Source organism: Mustela erminea, chromosome 16 (genome assembly GCF_009829155.1).
Source record: "Mustela erminea isolate mMusErm1 chromosome 16, mMusErm1.Pri, whole genome shotgun sequence".
Taxonomy (NCBI): domain Eukaryota; kingdom Metazoa; phylum Chordata; class Mammalia; order Carnivora; family Mustelidae; genus Mustela; species Mustela erminea.
The window spans coordinates 9693932-9712475 of record NC_045629.1 but is presented as its reverse complement, the minus strand read 5'-3'; the positions used below and the strand labels follow the sequence as shown (position 1 = coordinate 9712475).

The following is an 18544-nucleotide window of genomic DNA, read 5'->3' as shown; positions in this document are numbered from 1 at the left end:
AAAAACTTCATGCACGGTCTTAGCTTATTTTATTTTTTGAACTTCATGTGCTTTTTTTTTTTTTTTTTGATATTATGAAACAAAAATCCATTTTCCAGAATTTGACTCTAAACAAGAACAATATTATACATTAATCAATATGAGTATCCAAAAAGATTATAACGGGACATTGAGTTGATATGTCTTTACTCATTTTATGTATGACAACAGCACCCACTCACCCCTTGCTGCTCATAGGTTTAGGATTCACTCCACTAACCCATGGTCCTGCTCCCACTGTTGTCCTTTGATGCCTGAATCCTGGAAAGCGTTGACACTACTTTTCACTGGTGCATTTTCATTTCCTCCATCAATAGGATTTTCAAGTTCTTTATATGACTATTCCTGCCCTCACCAGGACATTCATACGACCTCTTTTACTTCCACATCCTAAAACCCAGCAGACGTTTATTAGAAAAGTCAAGTCACCCATTTGGGTGGTGGCCTGAACCACCATCAGGGAGGACTAAGCTGTGTTGTCCGGACCCCTTGCCATACCCAATACATCCTCGCCCTGACATCCCATTGCTCCTCCCCCTCTCTTGCCTTTGTCACAGCACTTACAACTGCCTAATAGGCTATCTTTTTCATTTATTTATTGTGTTTATCGCTAAATCTCCTTCTCTCTCTCTAATCAGATCAGTCCCAGGAGAGGTCTTTGCCTATATTGTGCAGTAATAAATCTCATTTGCTTCAAATCTCTAAGGACAGTGTAGAAGCTATAGTAGAAACTCAATAAATATTTGCTGTACAAATGAGCAAATGCCAAGAGATAGGTACTTCCCTAACGTTCAGGTCATGAAACCTTCCTTACTGACCGCTCGAGCTTTTCCTTGCTTACTTTCCTCCTCTCTGGGTGCTGAACTCTAGCAAAATTTTAAACTCTGTTCATGTCTTTCTTCTACAACCCCCTGTGGCCTAGAACTTTAATCTAATCTAAACACACCCATTTCTTTGATCCATTTTGACCCATATTCTTCAAAGTGCCTTGTGTTTCGATATATAATTCATTCACCCATGGTTATTCACCCCTTCTAAGTAAATCCATCCCATCGTTTGTTTTCTTGTTTAGGGAGATATTCAGAACCCTAGAGCCATAAGCATTTCAGGAAAAAGTCTCTATTCAGATTAACATAATGCTCTATTTTTGTAAATCTGCTATTGTCTTCTTGAAGATTATTAAGGTGCCAAACCATACAATTTTATGCATCTGACTCTCTCCCTTAGAGATATCCAGATAGTAAAATTACTATAATTAGTTTGGTAATCACTCAGCACTAAAAAACTCTTACTCAAGAGTTCTATTTGAGGGCGCCTGGGTGGCTCAGTGGGTTAAGCCGCTGCCTTCGGCTCAGGTCATGATCTCGGGGTCCTGGGATCGAGTCCCACATCGGGCTCTCTGCTCGGCAGGGAGCCTGCCTCCTCCTCTCTCTCTCTCTCTCTCTGCCTGCCTCTCTGCCTACTTGTGATTTCTCTCTGTCAAATAAATAAATAAAATCTTAAAAAAAAAAAAAAAAAGATTTAAGAGTTCTATTTGAGAATATGAAGAGTTCAACTACATGGAAGCAGACAGTATTGACCTACTATTCCAGCAAAGGAAAGACAAAGTATAAGATCCCTGATTTTCAAAATTTAAACCCCCTTATTCGATGGAGATTTCGTAAGTTTTTTGTTTGTTTGTTTACTTTTTCTTCTCCTGAAAAGGTAGGAATAGAGAATAAAAATAAATCATATTTATTGGGGCTTTCTATGTTTCAGTCACTGTGCGAAAGCTTTTTACAGATATCATCTTATTCAATTCAACCACCCTCTGAGGTTGGTATTTTGCAGTCACAGAATTAGATATTTCTAGAGTGAGCACTTTGTCCAAGGCTCAGGGCTTAGGATAGGTCAGGATAGTTAGAAAGAAGTGGGGGTATACATCTAGCCAGTGCAAAGCCAAGCAGGTAACTTCAACCACCAGCTGCACATGTCCTATTACTGTACCTCGTTTCTGCAGCTTTTCACATCTTCTCTCCACTTCTCCATACCAAAATTAAAAATAAAGGATTTTTTAAAAGAGATAGAAGTGACCCCCACAGTACTCTAAACCATCTTGTGCTAGACCTGAGGGGTCAAAGGCTGTGAAGGGCTGGGACCGTGGACCCTATGGTTGACAGGAAGCAGAAGAAATTAACCAGTCTGGGTTTTGTTTTCGTATTGTCATTGTTCGGTTTTGTTTTCCCAAGAGGTAAAGAAATGTAGTCTATTGAGGTTGTGCAAGACATTCTTCAAAAGTGGGAATTATATACAGAAGCTGTCAAGGGTTTGGAATGCTGTTCTACAAGATGACATATACATCTGAAATGAAAGAAACAGAGAGACAAGATGACACTCCAGTTGCCAAGTATAGGAACTATAAATTGAAAACACCCCCGCCCCAATCCACAATTCTCTGAGTCTTTAAGGAGCCTATGTATGTGTCAGGAAGCTCTTCAGTACAATAAAATGACAAAACCAGCCTTTTTATTTTGGGGGGGGGGGAGGTTGGAAATCCCCTCTGCATATCACCCGGACCTTTTGTGTTCTTCTCCCTTGCTATTTCAAAACAAAGAGCACTGTCCTTTCACTAATGTCACATCTCACTATCACTTCAAGAGCAGAAACGGAGACAGGGTTGACAGCGCACACAGAATCAAACATCTTGAAAGAATTCCTTAGAGTCAATAAAAGGTTTGGGAGAGAACCTCTCTACAGTCAATGATGCTGATTAATTTGTACATTTCCTCCTAGAGTATAAATTTTCTCATTCACTTTTACATCCTCTACAGAAGCCTTTTATCTGTGTGCAGACTCAGTAAGTGCTAAATGGCAAAATGAACAGTAATCTGAATAATGGCCTCGGTCAGGAGCCGCAAAGAAACTGAAAGGACTGGGGAGGCAGAGTCCACCGCGGGGGCGGGTTGGGGGGGGACGGGAGTGCACGTGGGGAGCAGGCGACATGACAACCGCGCTCAGTCGCAGGTTCCTTAAGCCACAAGGGTCTCAGTCTCCTGTCTGCAAGCCAAGGAGAATGCTGATTTCACAGCACTGGGGTGGGTTTTAAATCCGATCTTGTTTCTGACAATATCTTGTGAACCGCAGGGTGCTGTGCAAAGTGTGAAGGACCATAACGGTCTCTGCTTTTGCAATTCAGTGCAGAAAATGACTGATACCACCTATGTGTACAATGCAGGAACAAAATGACAGGCACCAACATATAATCTGGGACAGAGTCAGAGTCTCACGGGGTGTCAAGGCACAGGGAAGGTGCAAAGAGGTGAAGCTGCGTGTGAGGTTGGAGAGTTACCTGGGGAATAGGAGTGTGGCACAAAGCTGACATACATGAAGATTTCAGGATGTCAGAAGAACAAGAGGAGGTCCCTAAAGGGAACAGAGGACAGTTTTTGAAGGGAAGGGAAAGGAGAGGGCTCTTGTTCCCCAGGTTGAGGGACAATCTAGCCGGTAATCAGTTTTATTCATACACGTCTGTCATGCCCTGAACATTGATGGAAAAGATTTTCTTCTGAGTGATGTGGTAAATGTTTCCAGTTCTTTTTATCATCTCCCTCTTCCAAAATGAATTTTCTTGTTCTTGCTTTCTGGAGGCTTCAGGTGTATATGAAGCATCTAGGGTAGTGTCATGGGCGTGAGTGTGAAAAAAAATTATAAGGAGATAACATTCTGAGCTAAATTACATTGTGAAACTATTAAAGTGAAGGAGTGAAATAAAACAGCAATCAATTTGGCTTTTCATACTCGCCAAACTTGGGGCATTATTCTGGGGGGGCTTCTGAAAGAGGGGATCAAGTTGAGAAGATCATAGTAATTGAGGTTATAGGTTATATAGCTTTACCGAAGTAGACCAAGAATTAGCTAGGCTTTCACTTCTTACAAATAAATTCAGTCTATTTCTTATAAATGTGTTTCAAATATTAATATCTACTTGCACAACACATGTGAAATCTTCTTTGGGCTTCACAGTGACCTGTAAGACAGAGCATTAAAAAATACATATTTGTGGGGTGCCTAGGAGTCTCAGTCAGTTAAGCATCTGCCTTCCACTCAGGTTGTGATCCCAAGGTCCTGGGATGGAGCCCAATAGGGCTCCCTGCTCAGCAGCAAGACTGCTTCTCCCTCTGCCTCTGCCTGCCACTCCCCCAGCTTGTGCTCTCTATCAAATAAATAAGTAAAATCTTAAAAAAATACATATTCACAATAGGAAAGACACTAAAAGCTGAAGCAATTTACTGTACAGGCTGTAAGTGGCAGAGCCAGAACTCAAATCCAAATATTTTGACTCTAGACACAATGCTGCTTTCAATCGTATCATGTTTTACTTCCGTGTATTAAGGGGGACTTTTTGTTACAGATTCTGGCATTGGAAGCTTTATTTTCATCATTACTAATCTTTTATTTCTTATTCTTCAGTGTTCATTGCCAGTGCCAGCTCCCTGCACCCAGCGAGCACTCCCAACTTTTCTCTCAGCAACTCATCAGCTCTGTCAGGTCGTCTCCTCCCCCTGCCAAAACGTCCCTCCAACCTGCCTTCTTCCCCTCCTCCTGCCGACACCAGAATATGATGCTGTGAAATGATTTTTGCTTTCTTTTCCTTTCTCTGGGGGGCTATCAATATCGCTGGAGGAACTGGAGTTGGTCCCAAGCCGATTTATTTGTGGACTCTAAATGCAGTGATGAGAAACCAAAAAATCAAGCCCCTGCACCTGGGTGATGTTGCTGTGTAGCCCGGTGACAGTTTTTGTAGACAGACAGATTTTTAAATGTAAATTTACAGGCTTCCCTGGAAGAAAGCAGGTGCTGTGAAGCAGATGTTGCGTCAGTGTGCAAGAGCTTCACCCAGTTGACAGAGGCAAAGCCCAGCACCCTCCAAGAGGTCCGGCGGGCCCGCGGAGTCTAAAGGCAGGTGGGAGGTGGACCTCACACTGACCACTGCACGCTCAACCACCCACAACAGAAACCGCTCATCATCTTCAACCTGTCAAGGGAAATTGTTCCTGTGTTCTCAGCTGAAAAGCAAACCAAGCCCACGTCTTTGTAGCTCCTTTTCAGAATAAAACATTGGACACTTGGGTCACATTTCTCATTTTCTTATTCTGCAAAATAAAAACAGAGAGTGAGAAATTAAAAGAACACCTAGGTGACTTTGTTTGCCTAATGTAACCACATCCGATGACATCCGCAGCTAGCCAGGGAACACACGGTGAGTGTCACCCTAGAGATGGGAGGGGAATGAAGAGGGGGCATTCATTCTGACTAGTGTGCTGGCAAGGGGTACTAGAGACAATCCATGTAAGTGGAACGTGAAAGCAGGACTTAACCACAGCATTTGAGAGATGGACATTCAAGTTGAGAAAACTGGGTGTGTATGGGCAATGGAGAAGGTGGCAGCAAGACATCCCACAGGGAAAGGATACAGTCTGCTATTTCCGTGTCCGCCTCGCTCGCTGAGATGGAAGGTGCTTGCAGACACAGGTTTGGTCTTGTGTTTCCAAAAGCAGACCCGTTCCCCACTTCCTCAAGTCTGCACCCTTTCACAAATGTCCCCAGATCTTAGAGGACCCGGTGAACCAAGGGAAGGAATTTAGACATGTGTCCTGAGGCAATGGTCTTGGAATTTTCAGACCTGTATTTGCATTTTGGAAAGACTCTCTGGCCAGCTGCATAGCAAAGGAACTTGCAGTCAGGCAAGAATGTATGGAGGAAAACAGTGAGACGGTTGCAGTGATCTAGGATCACTGTAAAATCCTATCTCAGCACCTCCTGAACTTTTCTTCCAAACACAAACTGATTTGACCCTCTCCATCACACTTCAGCAGCTTTCATTTAGATACTGAACAAGGTTTAAAGTCTCAAGCATAGAATTCAAGGCCCCTTGTAATGTAAACCTACTCTACCTGTTCTACATTTCTTCCTTCACATACTCTGGTCTCAGTCAGTAGAGACTAATCCCCGATACCCCAAAAGCATGTGTCCCTTTTTTATTAAGGTATTTACCTTCTTAGAAGTTTCCTCTTGCTCTTACTGAGGTGCTCACTTCTTCCTCCCAGCTTCTTCCTCCCACGCAGCACAGTGAAGTGTTTTGAGGGCCAGATGGTGACTTACTCATGCATGCTCCTCCACCCCCGTTAGCCTAGCACTTTGCACATTATAGACACTTGGCAAATATTTGTTGAGCAGAATTGAACTCTAATAGCAGTACTTGTAGTTGGATTCATTTCATATTTATTGAGCACCAGAAAACATAAACAAAAACATCAGTCCATCTAAATACATTAAAATGTAAATCACTCCACAGAGATTATAAGAGACGAAAGATACAGAATATAAATGACGAAGAGGTAGTTTCCTTAAAAAATCAAGAGTTCCCCAAATCATTCACTGATAATCTAAAAAAAAAGAAAAAAGAAAAAAGAAAAAAGAAAAAAAATGGACAAAGGAAGCAAGTACACCCATTCCATTTTTCATTTGACAGTTGTAAGGATGAAAGGGTTTTCAGGTACCCATTTGTGGGGCACATGGGTGGCGTAGTCTGTTAAGAGTCAGACTCTTGGTTTTGGCTCAGAGTCTTGAGATCCAGCCCTGTGCTGGCCTCCGCACTCCCTCAGCGTGGAGTCTGCTTTAAGTTTCTCTCCTGCTCTCCCTCTGCCCGCCCCCGTCTCTGTCTCTCTCAAATAAACAAATAAATATAGATCTTTAAAAAAAATATTGTACCAGTAAGACTGAAGGTGTAAGGAAAAAACACTCAGAGGCTTTGTTCACTGGAGTAGAAACCAGTGTGTTCCTTCAGGGAGGGTGGCTTGTCAATACCCACAATATTTAAAATGCAAGAGCCTTTAACCTAGAAATTCTATTCTTAGCAATGTATTATAGAGATGAAAACAGAACAGGCAAAGAACCATACACAATAATGCATGTTGCAACCTTGTCTCTAACAGTGAACCCATCAGCGGGAGGCTGGTTCAGTGACAATATAACTACATAAGGGAAAACTGCAGGCATTGAAAGAAAGGGTGGAGAATTATTCCCAATTGTATCAATAACAGAAAAAGGCAAGGTACCTCCGGCTTATACAATAGGTTGTTCCTTTTGTGTAAAACAAACATATGGATATCCTTTATATGCATAAGAACCTTGAAAACTTGACATGGGCTGCTTCTGGGCGGATTTATCTTCTTTTGCATTATTTGGACCTTTGAACATCGTGTACCCTTTTGTGGTGTTTGAGCATGTTTTTCAATGTGTTCAATTTTAAAAGCCACCCCTCATCCCCCACACATACACATTTGTTGATCAATTACACACACTAGACGCTTACCTGGTATTAGGGATATAACTATGCATGATATAGCTTATATCCACAGGGAGCTTTCAAGTAGGTAATGATCCTCAAAAGGATTGCTTCTACATACTACCTCACAGCATGCCACTCTCTCCCACCGCATGGAGAATCTGCAATGAGACACCTTCTCTGAGAGATGTGGGTGAACACAGTAAAATATTTGATAGTTGATATCAAAGGCTTGTCTGAAAATTTTCTCACTGCACCAATACACATCCTGATACAAATGATTTATCAGGTTAATTAGCTTCACTTTTCCTGTACTGTCTTGGAAAGAGAAGGACAATACTGGCAAATGTGACAGTGGGGATGGGTCTCTGCCTCTCCCAAGTAGTACAGCAAAGTCTTACATAATCTGGGTATAAGACGAGTATGCTGGAGTTATCAGGGTACAGTGTAAAGAGGCAAAGAAGGAATTGGGGAGTTAGTGAAGACAAATTTAGAACTGAACATCCTTGCCTAAGTGAAGCCATATTATGATTACACACATTAATGATTTGCTGGTCAAATGTCCCCAATTAGTTTGTCACCAAGAGTACTTCATAGAAAACACACTTACAGAAACCATTCATCAAAGAGCTATGCCATTACTACAAAGCTACAATAATCAAGACAGTGTGACTTAAGACAGACATATAGATCAATGGAATAGAATTCAAAATCCAGAAATAAACTCTGACATCCATAATTGATTTGCAGTAGGAGTGTCAAGACAATCCAATAGGAGAAAGCACAGCCTTTTCAACCAAAGGTGCTAGGACCTGGACAGCCACATGTAAAAAAAAAAAAGAAGAAGAAGAAGAAGAAGAAAAAGAAGTTGGATTCCTACCTCATACCACATACAAAAATTAACTCAATGGATCAAAGACCTAAATATAAGAACTAAAACTACAAAACTCTTAGAAGATAAAGGCTTTTTGACTTGGAATTAAGCAATGCTTTCTTAGAAGGGTCACCGAAAGTAGCAAAAGAAAAAAGAAATTGGACTTCATCAAAATTGAAAACTTTTGTGTTTCAAAGGATAACATAAAGTGAAAATACAACCCACAGAAGGGAAGAAAACATCTGTATACCTCTATCTGATCAGGGACTTGTATTTAATATATATAAAGAACTCTCACAATTAAGTAAGATACATTACTCAACTTAAAAATAGGCAAAGGATCTAAATGAACATTTCTCCAAGGAAGAAGACATATGACTGGTCAATAAGCACATAAAAAGATGCTCAACATCAGTAGCCTTCAGGAAAACGCAAATCATAACCACACTGAGACACCAGCTCACACCCATTTGGATGACTGTAATCAAAGGCAGATAATAAGTGTCAATGAGAATGTGAAAAAACTGGAACTCTTAAAATGGTGCTGCCACTTCGGAAAATAGTTTCTCAGTGCTCTCAAAGTTTAAACATAGTTACCATATGACCAAGCAATTCAACTCCTAGGGATATATTCAAAAAGAAATGAATAACCACACAAACACCTGTACACAAATATTCAAGAAACAGCATGACTCATAATAGCTTCCAAGTGGAAACAATCAAAATGCCCATCTACTGATGAATGGATACAAAAAATATGGTAGATCCATACAATGGAATGCCATTCAGCAACAAAAAACAATGAAGGGCTGACACACTAACATGAATGGGTCTTGAAAACATCAGACCAAGTAAAAGAAGCCAGTCACAAAAGACCACATACTATATGATTCCATTCCTATAAATGACCAGAATAGCCCATTCTAGAGACAGAAAATAGTTGCCTAAGTGTTGGAGAGCTGAAGAGAACGGGAGGTGTTAAGAAGAAATGAATGTGTGCTTACGGTTTCTTTCTAGAGTGAAGGGTTCTAGAATCAATTGTGGTGGTGGCCGCACAACTTTTTCAATATACTAAAAATCACTGTATTGTACACTTTAAGTGGATGATTTATATGGTATCTGAATTGTATCTCAATAAACTTGCTATTTAAAAAAAAAAGGGCTAGGCCAAGACAAATAGCTCCTGGATAAATGTTGATATTGGTAGGTACATTTAAAGAGGTGACAGTAAAATTCCAAACCCTTAAACAGCACGCTTAAAATACTGAAATACTTGTCACACAAGTATTGGTTTCTTGTCAGGTCCTATTTTAATCCATCATTTTTAGAGCAATCAATACAAATCAAGGCGTTTCTCATACAATCCAACTTTTATTCAAATAGAATCACATTTAACAATCAGGGTCATATGGCTTAAAAACATCTGACCTGGGTTTTGGACTATACCAATGAGATGGTAGTTTGTGGTCAGCAGCCTTTAAAATAACACTCTTGATCCAGCACCAGATAAAGAGAAGGGACACAAGCTATTTGCTTTCATTGATTTCTTTAGTATGCATTAAATATTATTAAATAATAGGTTCTAAAACTGGCCTGTAAATGAAATAAACTGGATTTAAAAACATGGTAGATATGAGAGCTGCCACACAACCTACCCCAATCACCATACTGAATATTTGTGTGTTTACAGCACAAATGAAGTGGAGCTCTAGTCTCATCCCAGTGTGTTCATACTTCTCCTTGCCCACCTCCTCCTGCAAATAGAAATCCCCCTTCTAAGAAAAAAATTTTTTTTCCCATTACTGTGCTTCAAGAGTATAGGCCTTCAGGTTATCCAGTATGTATGGATTTTAGTCACAGAACCTTTTAACTAAAGCCTTTCCCTAAACAAAGAAAAAAAAAAAAAAAAGAAAAAAAAAAAAGGAAAAGGCCATTTATTCGACAATCCTCCCAGACCAGTTAATGTACTACTCTGATTTAAACAAAGACAAGGGAGTGAAATGAGCATGGAGGTCTTCCTTTGCTGAGCCTGAGATCTGAGGCCCACTGCTCATCCACCGTGAACTTACCTTCCCAGTCTCTGTTCTGCCACTCCACCAACCACTTTAAACTCTAGGTGAAACAGCCTATAGACCACTCTCCAAAGCTAGCTTGAGCTTTCTTTCCACCATGCTGTTGCTCGTGTCATTTCCCATCCTTGGAAACCACCTTCCTTTCATTGCCAGTAAGTGTTTACTTGTTACCTTTGCTTGTTAGCCAGCTGAAAAGCTCCACTCCTCCCATCACCTTTCCTAATGCTCCCTTACCTTTGGCAAGTCATGTGAACTCAGCGGCATGGCACAGTCAGCACTGGCAGACTATCTCACGGCACTGAGGGCAAACACAAAGGACGCAAGGCTAAATTAACTCTATCTGCCCTTGTAGAATTTAAGATCTGTCTGGGTAAGGCCTAAAAGGGGTTAAAAGATTACAGTAATCTTTGTTGAAAGTATTCATCTGCTTCTAAATTAAATAAACAATTTTAATGCAAACAGTCAGTAAGGCATCTTTCCCATTGCCCCCAGGATCTCATCTCTTTCTGCTGCTGTAGGCATAGATGGTGTCACTCCATTCTGTCTTCTCTGGACCATGACAGAATTCTGCACGTAAGTATAAAAAGAAGAAATCCAAATCAGTCATATATCAAATGCTACTCATTTGCCAGTTATTGGCCACTACTTCCTCAAAGAGGAAATTCTAAAAACCAAGTGTAAAGAGGAACCAAAAAACTTATTCTAGGACTTCAGATTATGTTTTCAAACTAATTAAAAAGAAGTGATCATTCCAACTGCGCTGACGGTAATTGGGATGGGAATGTATATTATTCAAGTACAAGAGCACAAGAGTCCAGTCTATCAAGAGGATCTACTATATAATTGCCACATGAAAGCAATAGTTAATTTAGAAGATCTGGAAAGGAAGTAGCTGGATCTAGTGCTCAGAGATACAGAAATCACAGACCAAAGTCTCAAGAAAAATGGGACCATTTTAACAACCATGAGAGGTGGTGGGAAAGGAGAAGGCAGAAATGGAAGCATAAACTGCATGATGACAAAGCAAGCTCTCCATTCTGTTCATCCCCAGAACTAAAATTAAAACAAGGTTATTGTGTTAGGGCTGCAGCTCTTAAACACTCATAGGAAGACCGACCCACAGGAGACCTGCATTCTTCCAGCCTGGAGAAGGAGGAGGCAGCCACTAAAAGCTCGCAAGGATCCTTCAGGAAACACTGAGGAGAGTGAAAAACTTAAGTTTCCCCAGGCATCACCAAGAAGGGACTGTGGGTATGCACTGATTTGGGGCTTCAGTTTCATGCCTAAGAGAAGAGTTTCGACACAAAGCTAACCAAGCTAGGCTTACCCAGAATTTCCGGCAGTTTTTATACTTCAAGAAGTAAGTGGAGCACTGTTCCCTGTTGTAGTTATTTTCATCCATACATCGGGTAGAAGCATCGGATTCCTTAAATATGTAAGAAAAGCGTCATTTAAGAGGGTGAATGGGATCTTAAAAAAAACAACAAAAAACCCCCAAACTTCTGAAGCCACTTCCCTCCAGAACAGATAATATGAACTCATTCCCTTCTGCTCTTTTAACGAGCATGTAATGAACAGAAACTAAATTATCTTCCCAACCATCCCAGCACTCATTCTGCTCAGGGCAGACATCTTCCTTTTCATAGTCTGGGTCAGTTTTCTGAATATCTGATCATGGGAACTTGAGCCAGGGTGCAGACTGAGATCATTTATCCCAGTTACCGTTTTAACAAAGAAGCGGAGGCAGGGTGCAAGGTGCTGAAAATCACTACTGCACAGTGAGAATCAAAACCCAATCTCCCAACGCAGATTGCAGCTGTCCTGCTTTTCCAAGTTCTCACTTTGACGTGACTGTTTCATGTTAAGCAGGTTTCAAGATCCTAAGCAAGTCGCTAATAACTGGTCTACATCAAGGCAACGTATATTAACACCACTCATCTCAATGTATTTTTGGCTATCATTCCCTCCATTATGCAACTACATATACCATTATGCATGCAGTTTTAATAGATATCATTAATATCACTTCAAAACCTAAGTGAGCAACACAGGGCTGTGAGTTCAAAGGTAGGAGCTATTTGGGAATTAAAATTAAGCTGTCTAAACTGGAAGTAGATTGGATAACAAACTTCAAAGTGAAAAGTATGATTCTGAGAGGTCATCTAAAGGAAAGCTTTAACTCCAGGGATAGGTAATTTGCTTCACGGATCTAAGAAACACGGTCTATCTAAAGAAACTTAATAAAGCTGTTCAAAACAGATCAAATATACAAAACAAAGCTAAAATTCTATGCCAAATATTTAATGAATGTGTGCATTTGAAAAATGCATTTGGTTCAGGGAATGGCACCAGTCTGATGACTGCATTATTCCAGGGTGACAAAGCTACAAGTCAGTATTGCTAGTCATACCAAATAGATGCCAATAAGACTTTATTATTAAAACAAAACATTTTGTGTACATGATACCCTTGTGGGAAGCTTTAGGCTTTAAATAGGCAAATTCCATTATAGGCCCTATTCGTCGCCAGGCTGTCTTAAGGACAGGATGAAATTATTGCTATTAAAACAAATTTTAGTGGCAGTTGAAAAATATACTTTGCCACTTTCCACTTTTGGACTACAGACTTTCCCTGGTGTTACATATTCCGTCTGGTGTTACAGTGGCAAATATATGCTTGCACATTATACAAATGGAAACTTTGAGGGGATGGATCTTTGTTACCTAAATTATAAATACCTAAAACTGCTCTGGTGAAAGGAGGGTACGTTGGCCAGGAATATTTTTGTACAGAAATAACTTTATTCAAGAACTTCAGAAAATGGATGCCCATAAGAACACAACAAGTCTGTTTTTCCAAATTAATACTCGTGAAAATTAAAAGTAAATCACCTTACCGACAAGCAAGGGTTTATGTCAGGATCTCTCAGCCTCCGTGCTACCATGGGCATCCTAATACTTTCCTTACTGCAGGGAGATGTTAGAGAAGAGAGTTACACAGTGAATGACAGAAAATAAATCAGTACATCTCATTACACCCCTGAGTACTTGAAAAATTAATTTTGGGATGCTTATCCAGTAAGGAACTTTGTATGCCCTCTCGATTATGACAATACATATTTGGTTGGGTTTTTCCTTTGCATTGCCATGGTGCCTCAGCACAAAGGCCATATTTAAATTCATCCACTGAAATTTGATTATAATGTCCAGGAAGAAAGTTCAGTTATAGTTCAGTTTTAGTTTATCTTTACTTCTAAAGGTTAAGCTATAAACACATTAAAAAAAAAATACCCTAAGAATACAGCATGCATTCTTTTTCAAAAGAATATTTATTCATTTATGAGAGAGAGAGAGAGCAAGCCAATATGCACAAGTGTGGGGAGGCAGGAAGTGCAGAGGGAGACAAGCCCACTCTCTGCTGAGTGAGGAGTGTGCTTCCCTTCCAGGCTTAATCCCAGGCCCCTGAGACCATGATCAGAGCTGAAATCAAGAGTCCAATCCCTAACTGACTGAGCCACCTAGACCTCCCAAATATAGCATACATTCTAATGATTACTTCCTTATTATACACTTGATCATTATACAAAATAAGTGTGGAACAAATAGTACAACCCAACATTAGCAAAAACATTTGTTTACTAAACCTAACTGCATACTCTGTAGCCAGCACTAGGGTGGTCAATATACTAAAAAAACAAAGTTATTGCTTAGTTGGCATTTTGAAAAGCTAAAAAAGAAAAACTGAAACTTTACTCCCAGTGGTATCTTCTATTTAACTGATACTTCCCTGGGTTAAAGGAAGTCATAAAATGCTACTGTGGTCCATTAACCTTCCAACTCAAGCCTTACACATGGAGAACTCTGCAGAAGTCCTCACCAATTAAAGATGATCACAGTTCCCTAAGAGCCACCTAGTGATTCCAAGTCAAGTCACACAGTACTCATATATGTCAACTATGTTCCAGGAAAACTGATCTCTATAATGGAGTTCATCTGAAATTGGTATGCCTATTATCTTGGAAGACATGTCATAGAAAGGAACTAAAAGAAAATTAAAAAAAACAATAATCAACAAACTATTTAATATTTCAAAGTGATTTTTTCATTCCACTATATGGGTATACTATTGATGAGCTACCCACAAGCATTTTTAAATGCTCTGCACTAAGTTTAAGGGCCTGAGCTAATATGTACTCTCGAATTCTCTTCTAGCTTAACCATCTTCCACCTAAAAATGGAAGGAGAAACAAGCGGTAACGCAATATGACCTACACAACACCACCCAATAAAAAACTGCATCAGTCAGTATAACCAGACAAAGGTCAGAATTTTGGTATGAAATGGTTTCTACTTTTCTTGCCCTAGATGACACAGTTAAAAAGTATCAGTCATGGTAAAAGAAATAAGGTACATTCAGGAAAATCAATCAAACCTCGTAAGCTCCTAAAAAGTGGAGGTATTTGTAATCAAGAGTCACCCAGTTCAGAGACCAGGGTGTCCAGGCTAAAAGAGAAAAAAGTTTAGTCATTCCAGTATCCTTTCACTTTTAGGAATCTTCCAAGTAATCCTTATAGTTCATGATTTTCCCTGAACAATACATGAATATATACCTAGCTAACAAAAGCATCTAGGTAAAAATAAGAAATTCAAGTGGCTATTCAATTTTATCTAGAAGCTTCTTCCTCTCCTGAACACAATTCTTTTGCTCGCTTGACTTCTCACTAAGAGATAACAGTACTAAGTAAATCCACACCCTTCTTTTTTACATCCATCCTATGATGTAAGAACACAGAATTCTACTAAGCTGTTTATATTCCCTATATATAATCTTAACAATAATGAGATATACACAAAACTCTGGTTGCGTGCCTTATATGAAAATGCACTTTCACTGCATTTTATTATCATTATCAGTCAAGAATTCTTTTAAAATAACATCTAGGTAACATCATATGTACACAAATCAAGTCTGAAGCATTAATTTATTCAGATTTCCTTTCCTTTCCTTTCCGGATTCTACATACGAGTCAATGTTAAGTTTGGATTTCTAAATGTCACCTTCTTTGCCTGAATCCTCACGTATCGACTGAAAATGAAGAGGAAATGCCTGTTTACAAGGAGAAGAAGGGCTAAAGGGAAGATCGAGTGTTCTGCTAGAGAACACTTGCCTGCTTACTTTCTGAAGGCACTCAACAAATATTACAGAGCTCTACATGCAAAGGACAGCCGGAAAGAAAACCAAAGATTTGAGGGAGGGGCCGCAAAAGCACAGCACAGTTGAGGAATAACTCTAACACCTTCTCCAAAAGGCAAATTGCTTTAAAAAGTATGTGTTGATTTTCCATCCAGTTCACATCCCCAGAGGAAGAAAACGTTACTGAACACATCCATGCTCACATGCTGCTCAGAGCCAAGGCAGGGGTCTGTGGCTCTGATAAAACGCAGATGCAACTAGCAGGAAACTGAAATACGTTATGTGAGAACCTAAAACCCTTACCCCACTGCTGAGCGCAGAAAGGCAGGGTCAGGAAGTCGGCATAGCAAGGCGGGGAGGGGTGGAGAAGTCGAATGAAGAAACTGGAGGTGCGGATCCGCAGTCTCGCGACCTTCCGCGATGCTGCCTGTCGGTCTAACAGTGGACGACGGGCACAGAACACACCTTGCTTTGACCTTCGATGGAGCCGAGTGGGGCAGGGGGACAGGAAAACGCAGGAAACTGGGGGGAGGGGGTGGCAATTACGCCCCAAAGGTTGAGAAGCAGGGTAAAGGAGAGCTGGGGTGCCCAGGCAGAGTGAGGGTCACTTTCCTCGTCTCCAGCCCGAACAAACCGGTGTCGTGGAAAGGAGAAGCGACAGGAAAGGGCCTGCGCTGAGGCAAGGCCTGGTGGCAGCGGCTTCACGCCGAAAGAAAGGATTCGGGCCCGCGGTGACCCAGGTCCACACTCCTCTCTTCTCGCATCCCCGCAGTCGCCGCGGAAGATGGGGCGGGGGACCACTCACCTCGGACGGCCACCCTGCCAGCGCCCAGGCCGTCTCCAGCTCCAAACACGTCAATGGCTCACGCAGCAGGACCTTAAGTAGCGCGCAGCCCAACGTGCTGCCCCCGCTCCCCGGCGGCCGCCGGCCCAATCAACGCGCGCCGCCGCCAGACTGACAGCCCTCCCGGGCCCTGCTGGGCGGGGGCGGGCGGGTCTCGCCCCGCCCCCAGCTGGCGGGAGGAGGGCCGAGGTGGGAGGAGTGGGCGGGGCTGGGCGCCCGGCCACGCCCCTATCCCCCGCCCCGCCGCGCCCCCCACGCCGCGGCCCGCCTCTTAACACTTTGGTTTGATGGGCGGCACCAAAACCCAATCGGCGAGCCCATCCCTGGCGGCGGCGACGCCTAGTGGCCGGCCCCGGGGCGGAGCCCGCCTGGGGGGCGGGCACAGCGGCGGGCGGGGACCGGGGGCGGGCCGGCGGGAGGCGGGGGCGGTGGCCGAGGAGGCCGGGGGAGGCGGCGGTGGGCGCGACGTCGGCGGCGGCGGCGGCGGCGGCGGCAGCGGCAGCTGCAAGTTGGGCTGCAGGGGCAGCGCATACACTACAATGGCTGCTGGAAAGAGGCGTAAGGAAACAATTTCCAGGCCCGCCGCGTCCAGCCCGAAATATGAGAAAAAAATTATTAGAAATTCCGCGGGCGGTGTAAAGGCGGCGGACGGGCCGGAGGGAGGATGTTAAAGCCCCGCGGTGAGTTCTCCCGGGGTCCGGGGCGGCGGAGAGGCGTTTAGCGGGAGAAATATCAGGGTTATTTAAATTATGGGACTAGCCGAGGGGGCAGAGGAGCAACAGCGGCGGCAGGAGGAGGAAAAGTTTGTGCTACTCTCAGCCCCTGCTCAGGACCCCAGAGAGAAAAATAATAATAAAAAATAAAATAAAATAATTAAGCGGGGGTGTGGGGACTCCCGAAGTCGCTTCTGACAGGGCAGGGGGCGATGCGGCTGGAGACCCAAAGGTGAGGTCGGTGGGAAAAAAAAAAAACCCTTTATTCAGGGTCTGGAAAGTTTGAAAAGTTTTCCTCCTCCTCCTCCTCCTCCTCTCTGGTGCTGTGAATATTGTGACAGCGGCAGCGGCAGCAGCGAGAGCGGAAGACATTAGAGACCCGAAAAATAAGGGAAAAATTAATATAAATTCAGTTTTGAGAGTAAACTCTCCGCATTTTCCACCAAAACATCCCGGGGGAAGGTCGCTTCCCAAAGGGCCTGGCGGAAACCCGCAGTCGGCAATATTTGGGGGGCACTTTGAGTGACTTGGGGTAACTTTGCCCCTTTTTCAAAAGAGGTTTTTCTTTTTTGGAGAAATGAATTTGTTTTTGCCCTTTCCTCAGGTGGGCGAGTCGAGGTCGGGGTGCGGGGTCTGCGGGGAGGTGTGAGCCCTGGATGTGTGGCTGCGAGGGCGGGGGTAGGGGGAGGGGGTGCTAAATGAAAGCAGGAGATCTGCACAGAGCAGGGACAGCTTGTTGTCAGTATCATAAACAACCAAAATGGAGGGAGAACTCAGGCATATAACCAAATAAAATTTTTTTAAAAATCGCAAAAAATCCCTAAAAATCCGGGATGCTCCCCCTTTTCTCGCTAAAGGTAGAAGTATGAACCGCCTTACCCCTGAAGTCCATTTTGACTTTGCAGGGACCAAGGAGTTAATATTTATTTATTTTTTAAAACTTTCGAAGGGCAAAAGCCTTTTATAACTCAACCGACAATGAGAAAACGTGAAAATCCGATGCAAGAGAAGGAGGGGGAGGGAGGGGGGAGGTGGTAGTGCAGAAACTGCTAAACTTATTGGTAATGTGGATTGATCTGAGATAAGATAAACACTATATTTGCTATTTTATAACTCTCTTTTAATGATCTTTGCGGGGTGGGTTTTTTTTTTTTTTTTTTTTTTGGTGGAAAAAAAAGTGATGCCATTTTCTTAATAGAGTTAATGTGTGTGATTGGAAGAATAAACCTTTCCGGCTTTAGATTGCATTTTCGTCGCATTTATGTTTCAGGTTTTGTTAGTGGCTCCCTCCTTTCTTTAAACTGGGCTCTACAGAGGAGGGGTAGAGAGGTGATGTTGCACAGAGAGACTGGAGTGCAGGACTGGAGCACCTTTTGGGGAGGGGTGGGGCGTTGCTTGGTTTCTCCCTTCCTGACCCGTTTGTCACCTGTTCATTCTCTGTAAAGAGTATTAAGCTGAAGTTTTCTGGTTTTACGTATATAA

At 42.3% G+C, this 18544-nt stretch overlaps 2 protein-coding genes and 1 long non-coding RNA gene across 6 annotated transcripts in view; 1 reads left to right on the top strand and 2 right to left on the bottom strand.

Annotated features, from left to right (window-relative positions):
* Positions 1–4710: 4710 nt before the first annotated feature.
* LOC116575161 lies at positions 4711–8581 on the bottom strand. The gene is made up of 2 exons (XR_004279628.1): positions 7394–8581; positions 4711–5171 (listed from the first exon to the last, which is right to left on the bottom strand). It is a non-coding gene; the product is annotated as an uncharacterized LOC116575161 (long non-coding RNA).
* Positions 8582–9530: 949 nt separating this feature from the next.
* Positions 9531–16440, bottom strand: CHCHD7 (coiled-coil-helix-coiled-coil-helix domain containing 7). 2 transcript variants are annotated; one of them, XM_032316347.1, is made up of 5 exons: positions 16311–16435; positions 14744–14814; positions 13209–13278; positions 11640–11738; positions 9531–10879 (listed from the first exon to the last, which is right to left on the bottom strand). In XM_032316347.1, the coding sequence occupies exons 3-5, from the start codon at positions 13260–13262 to the stop codon at positions 10775–10777; spliced, it is 258 nt and encodes an 85-aa protein (XP_032172238.1). In that variant the 5' UTR covers positions 13263–13278; positions 14744–14814; positions 16311–16435; the 3' UTR covers positions 9531–10774. The 2 variants fall into 2 exon arrangements, with proteins under 2 accessions (XP_032172238.1, XP_032172237.1); XM_032316346.1 differs by lacking the exon at positions 14744–14814 and having other exon boundaries at positions 16311–16440.
* A 375-nt stretch (positions 16441–16815) lies between these two features.
* PLAG1 (PLAG1 zinc finger) overlaps positions 16816–18544 on the top strand; it is a 48603-nt gene continuing 46874 nt past the window's right edge. For all 3 annotated transcript variants that reach the window (XM_032316334.1, XM_032316336.1, XM_032316333.1), the window contains exon 1: positions 16816–17029. The gene's annotated coding sequence lies outside the window, so the exon portion shown is untranslated. The remainder of the gene's footprint in view (positions 17030–18544) is intronic.

What these genes read in the sequence shown, in the direction of transcription:
- CHCHD7 (XM_032316346.1), bottom strand. Translation starts at nt 13,262, where the DNA reads ATGCCCATGGTAGCACGGAGGCTGAGAGATCCTGACATAAACCCTTGC. An exon ending in ACATAAACCCTTGCTTGTCG is followed by an intron (nt 11,739 to 13,208) that starts GTAAGGTGATTT and finishes TACATATTTAAG; the next exon opens with GAATCCGATGCTTCTACCCG. An exon ending in AAAACTGCCGGAAATTCTGG is followed by an intron (nt 10,880 to 11,639) that starts GTAAGCCTAGCT and finishes ACTTACGTGCAG; the next exon opens with AATTCTGTCATGGTCCAGAG.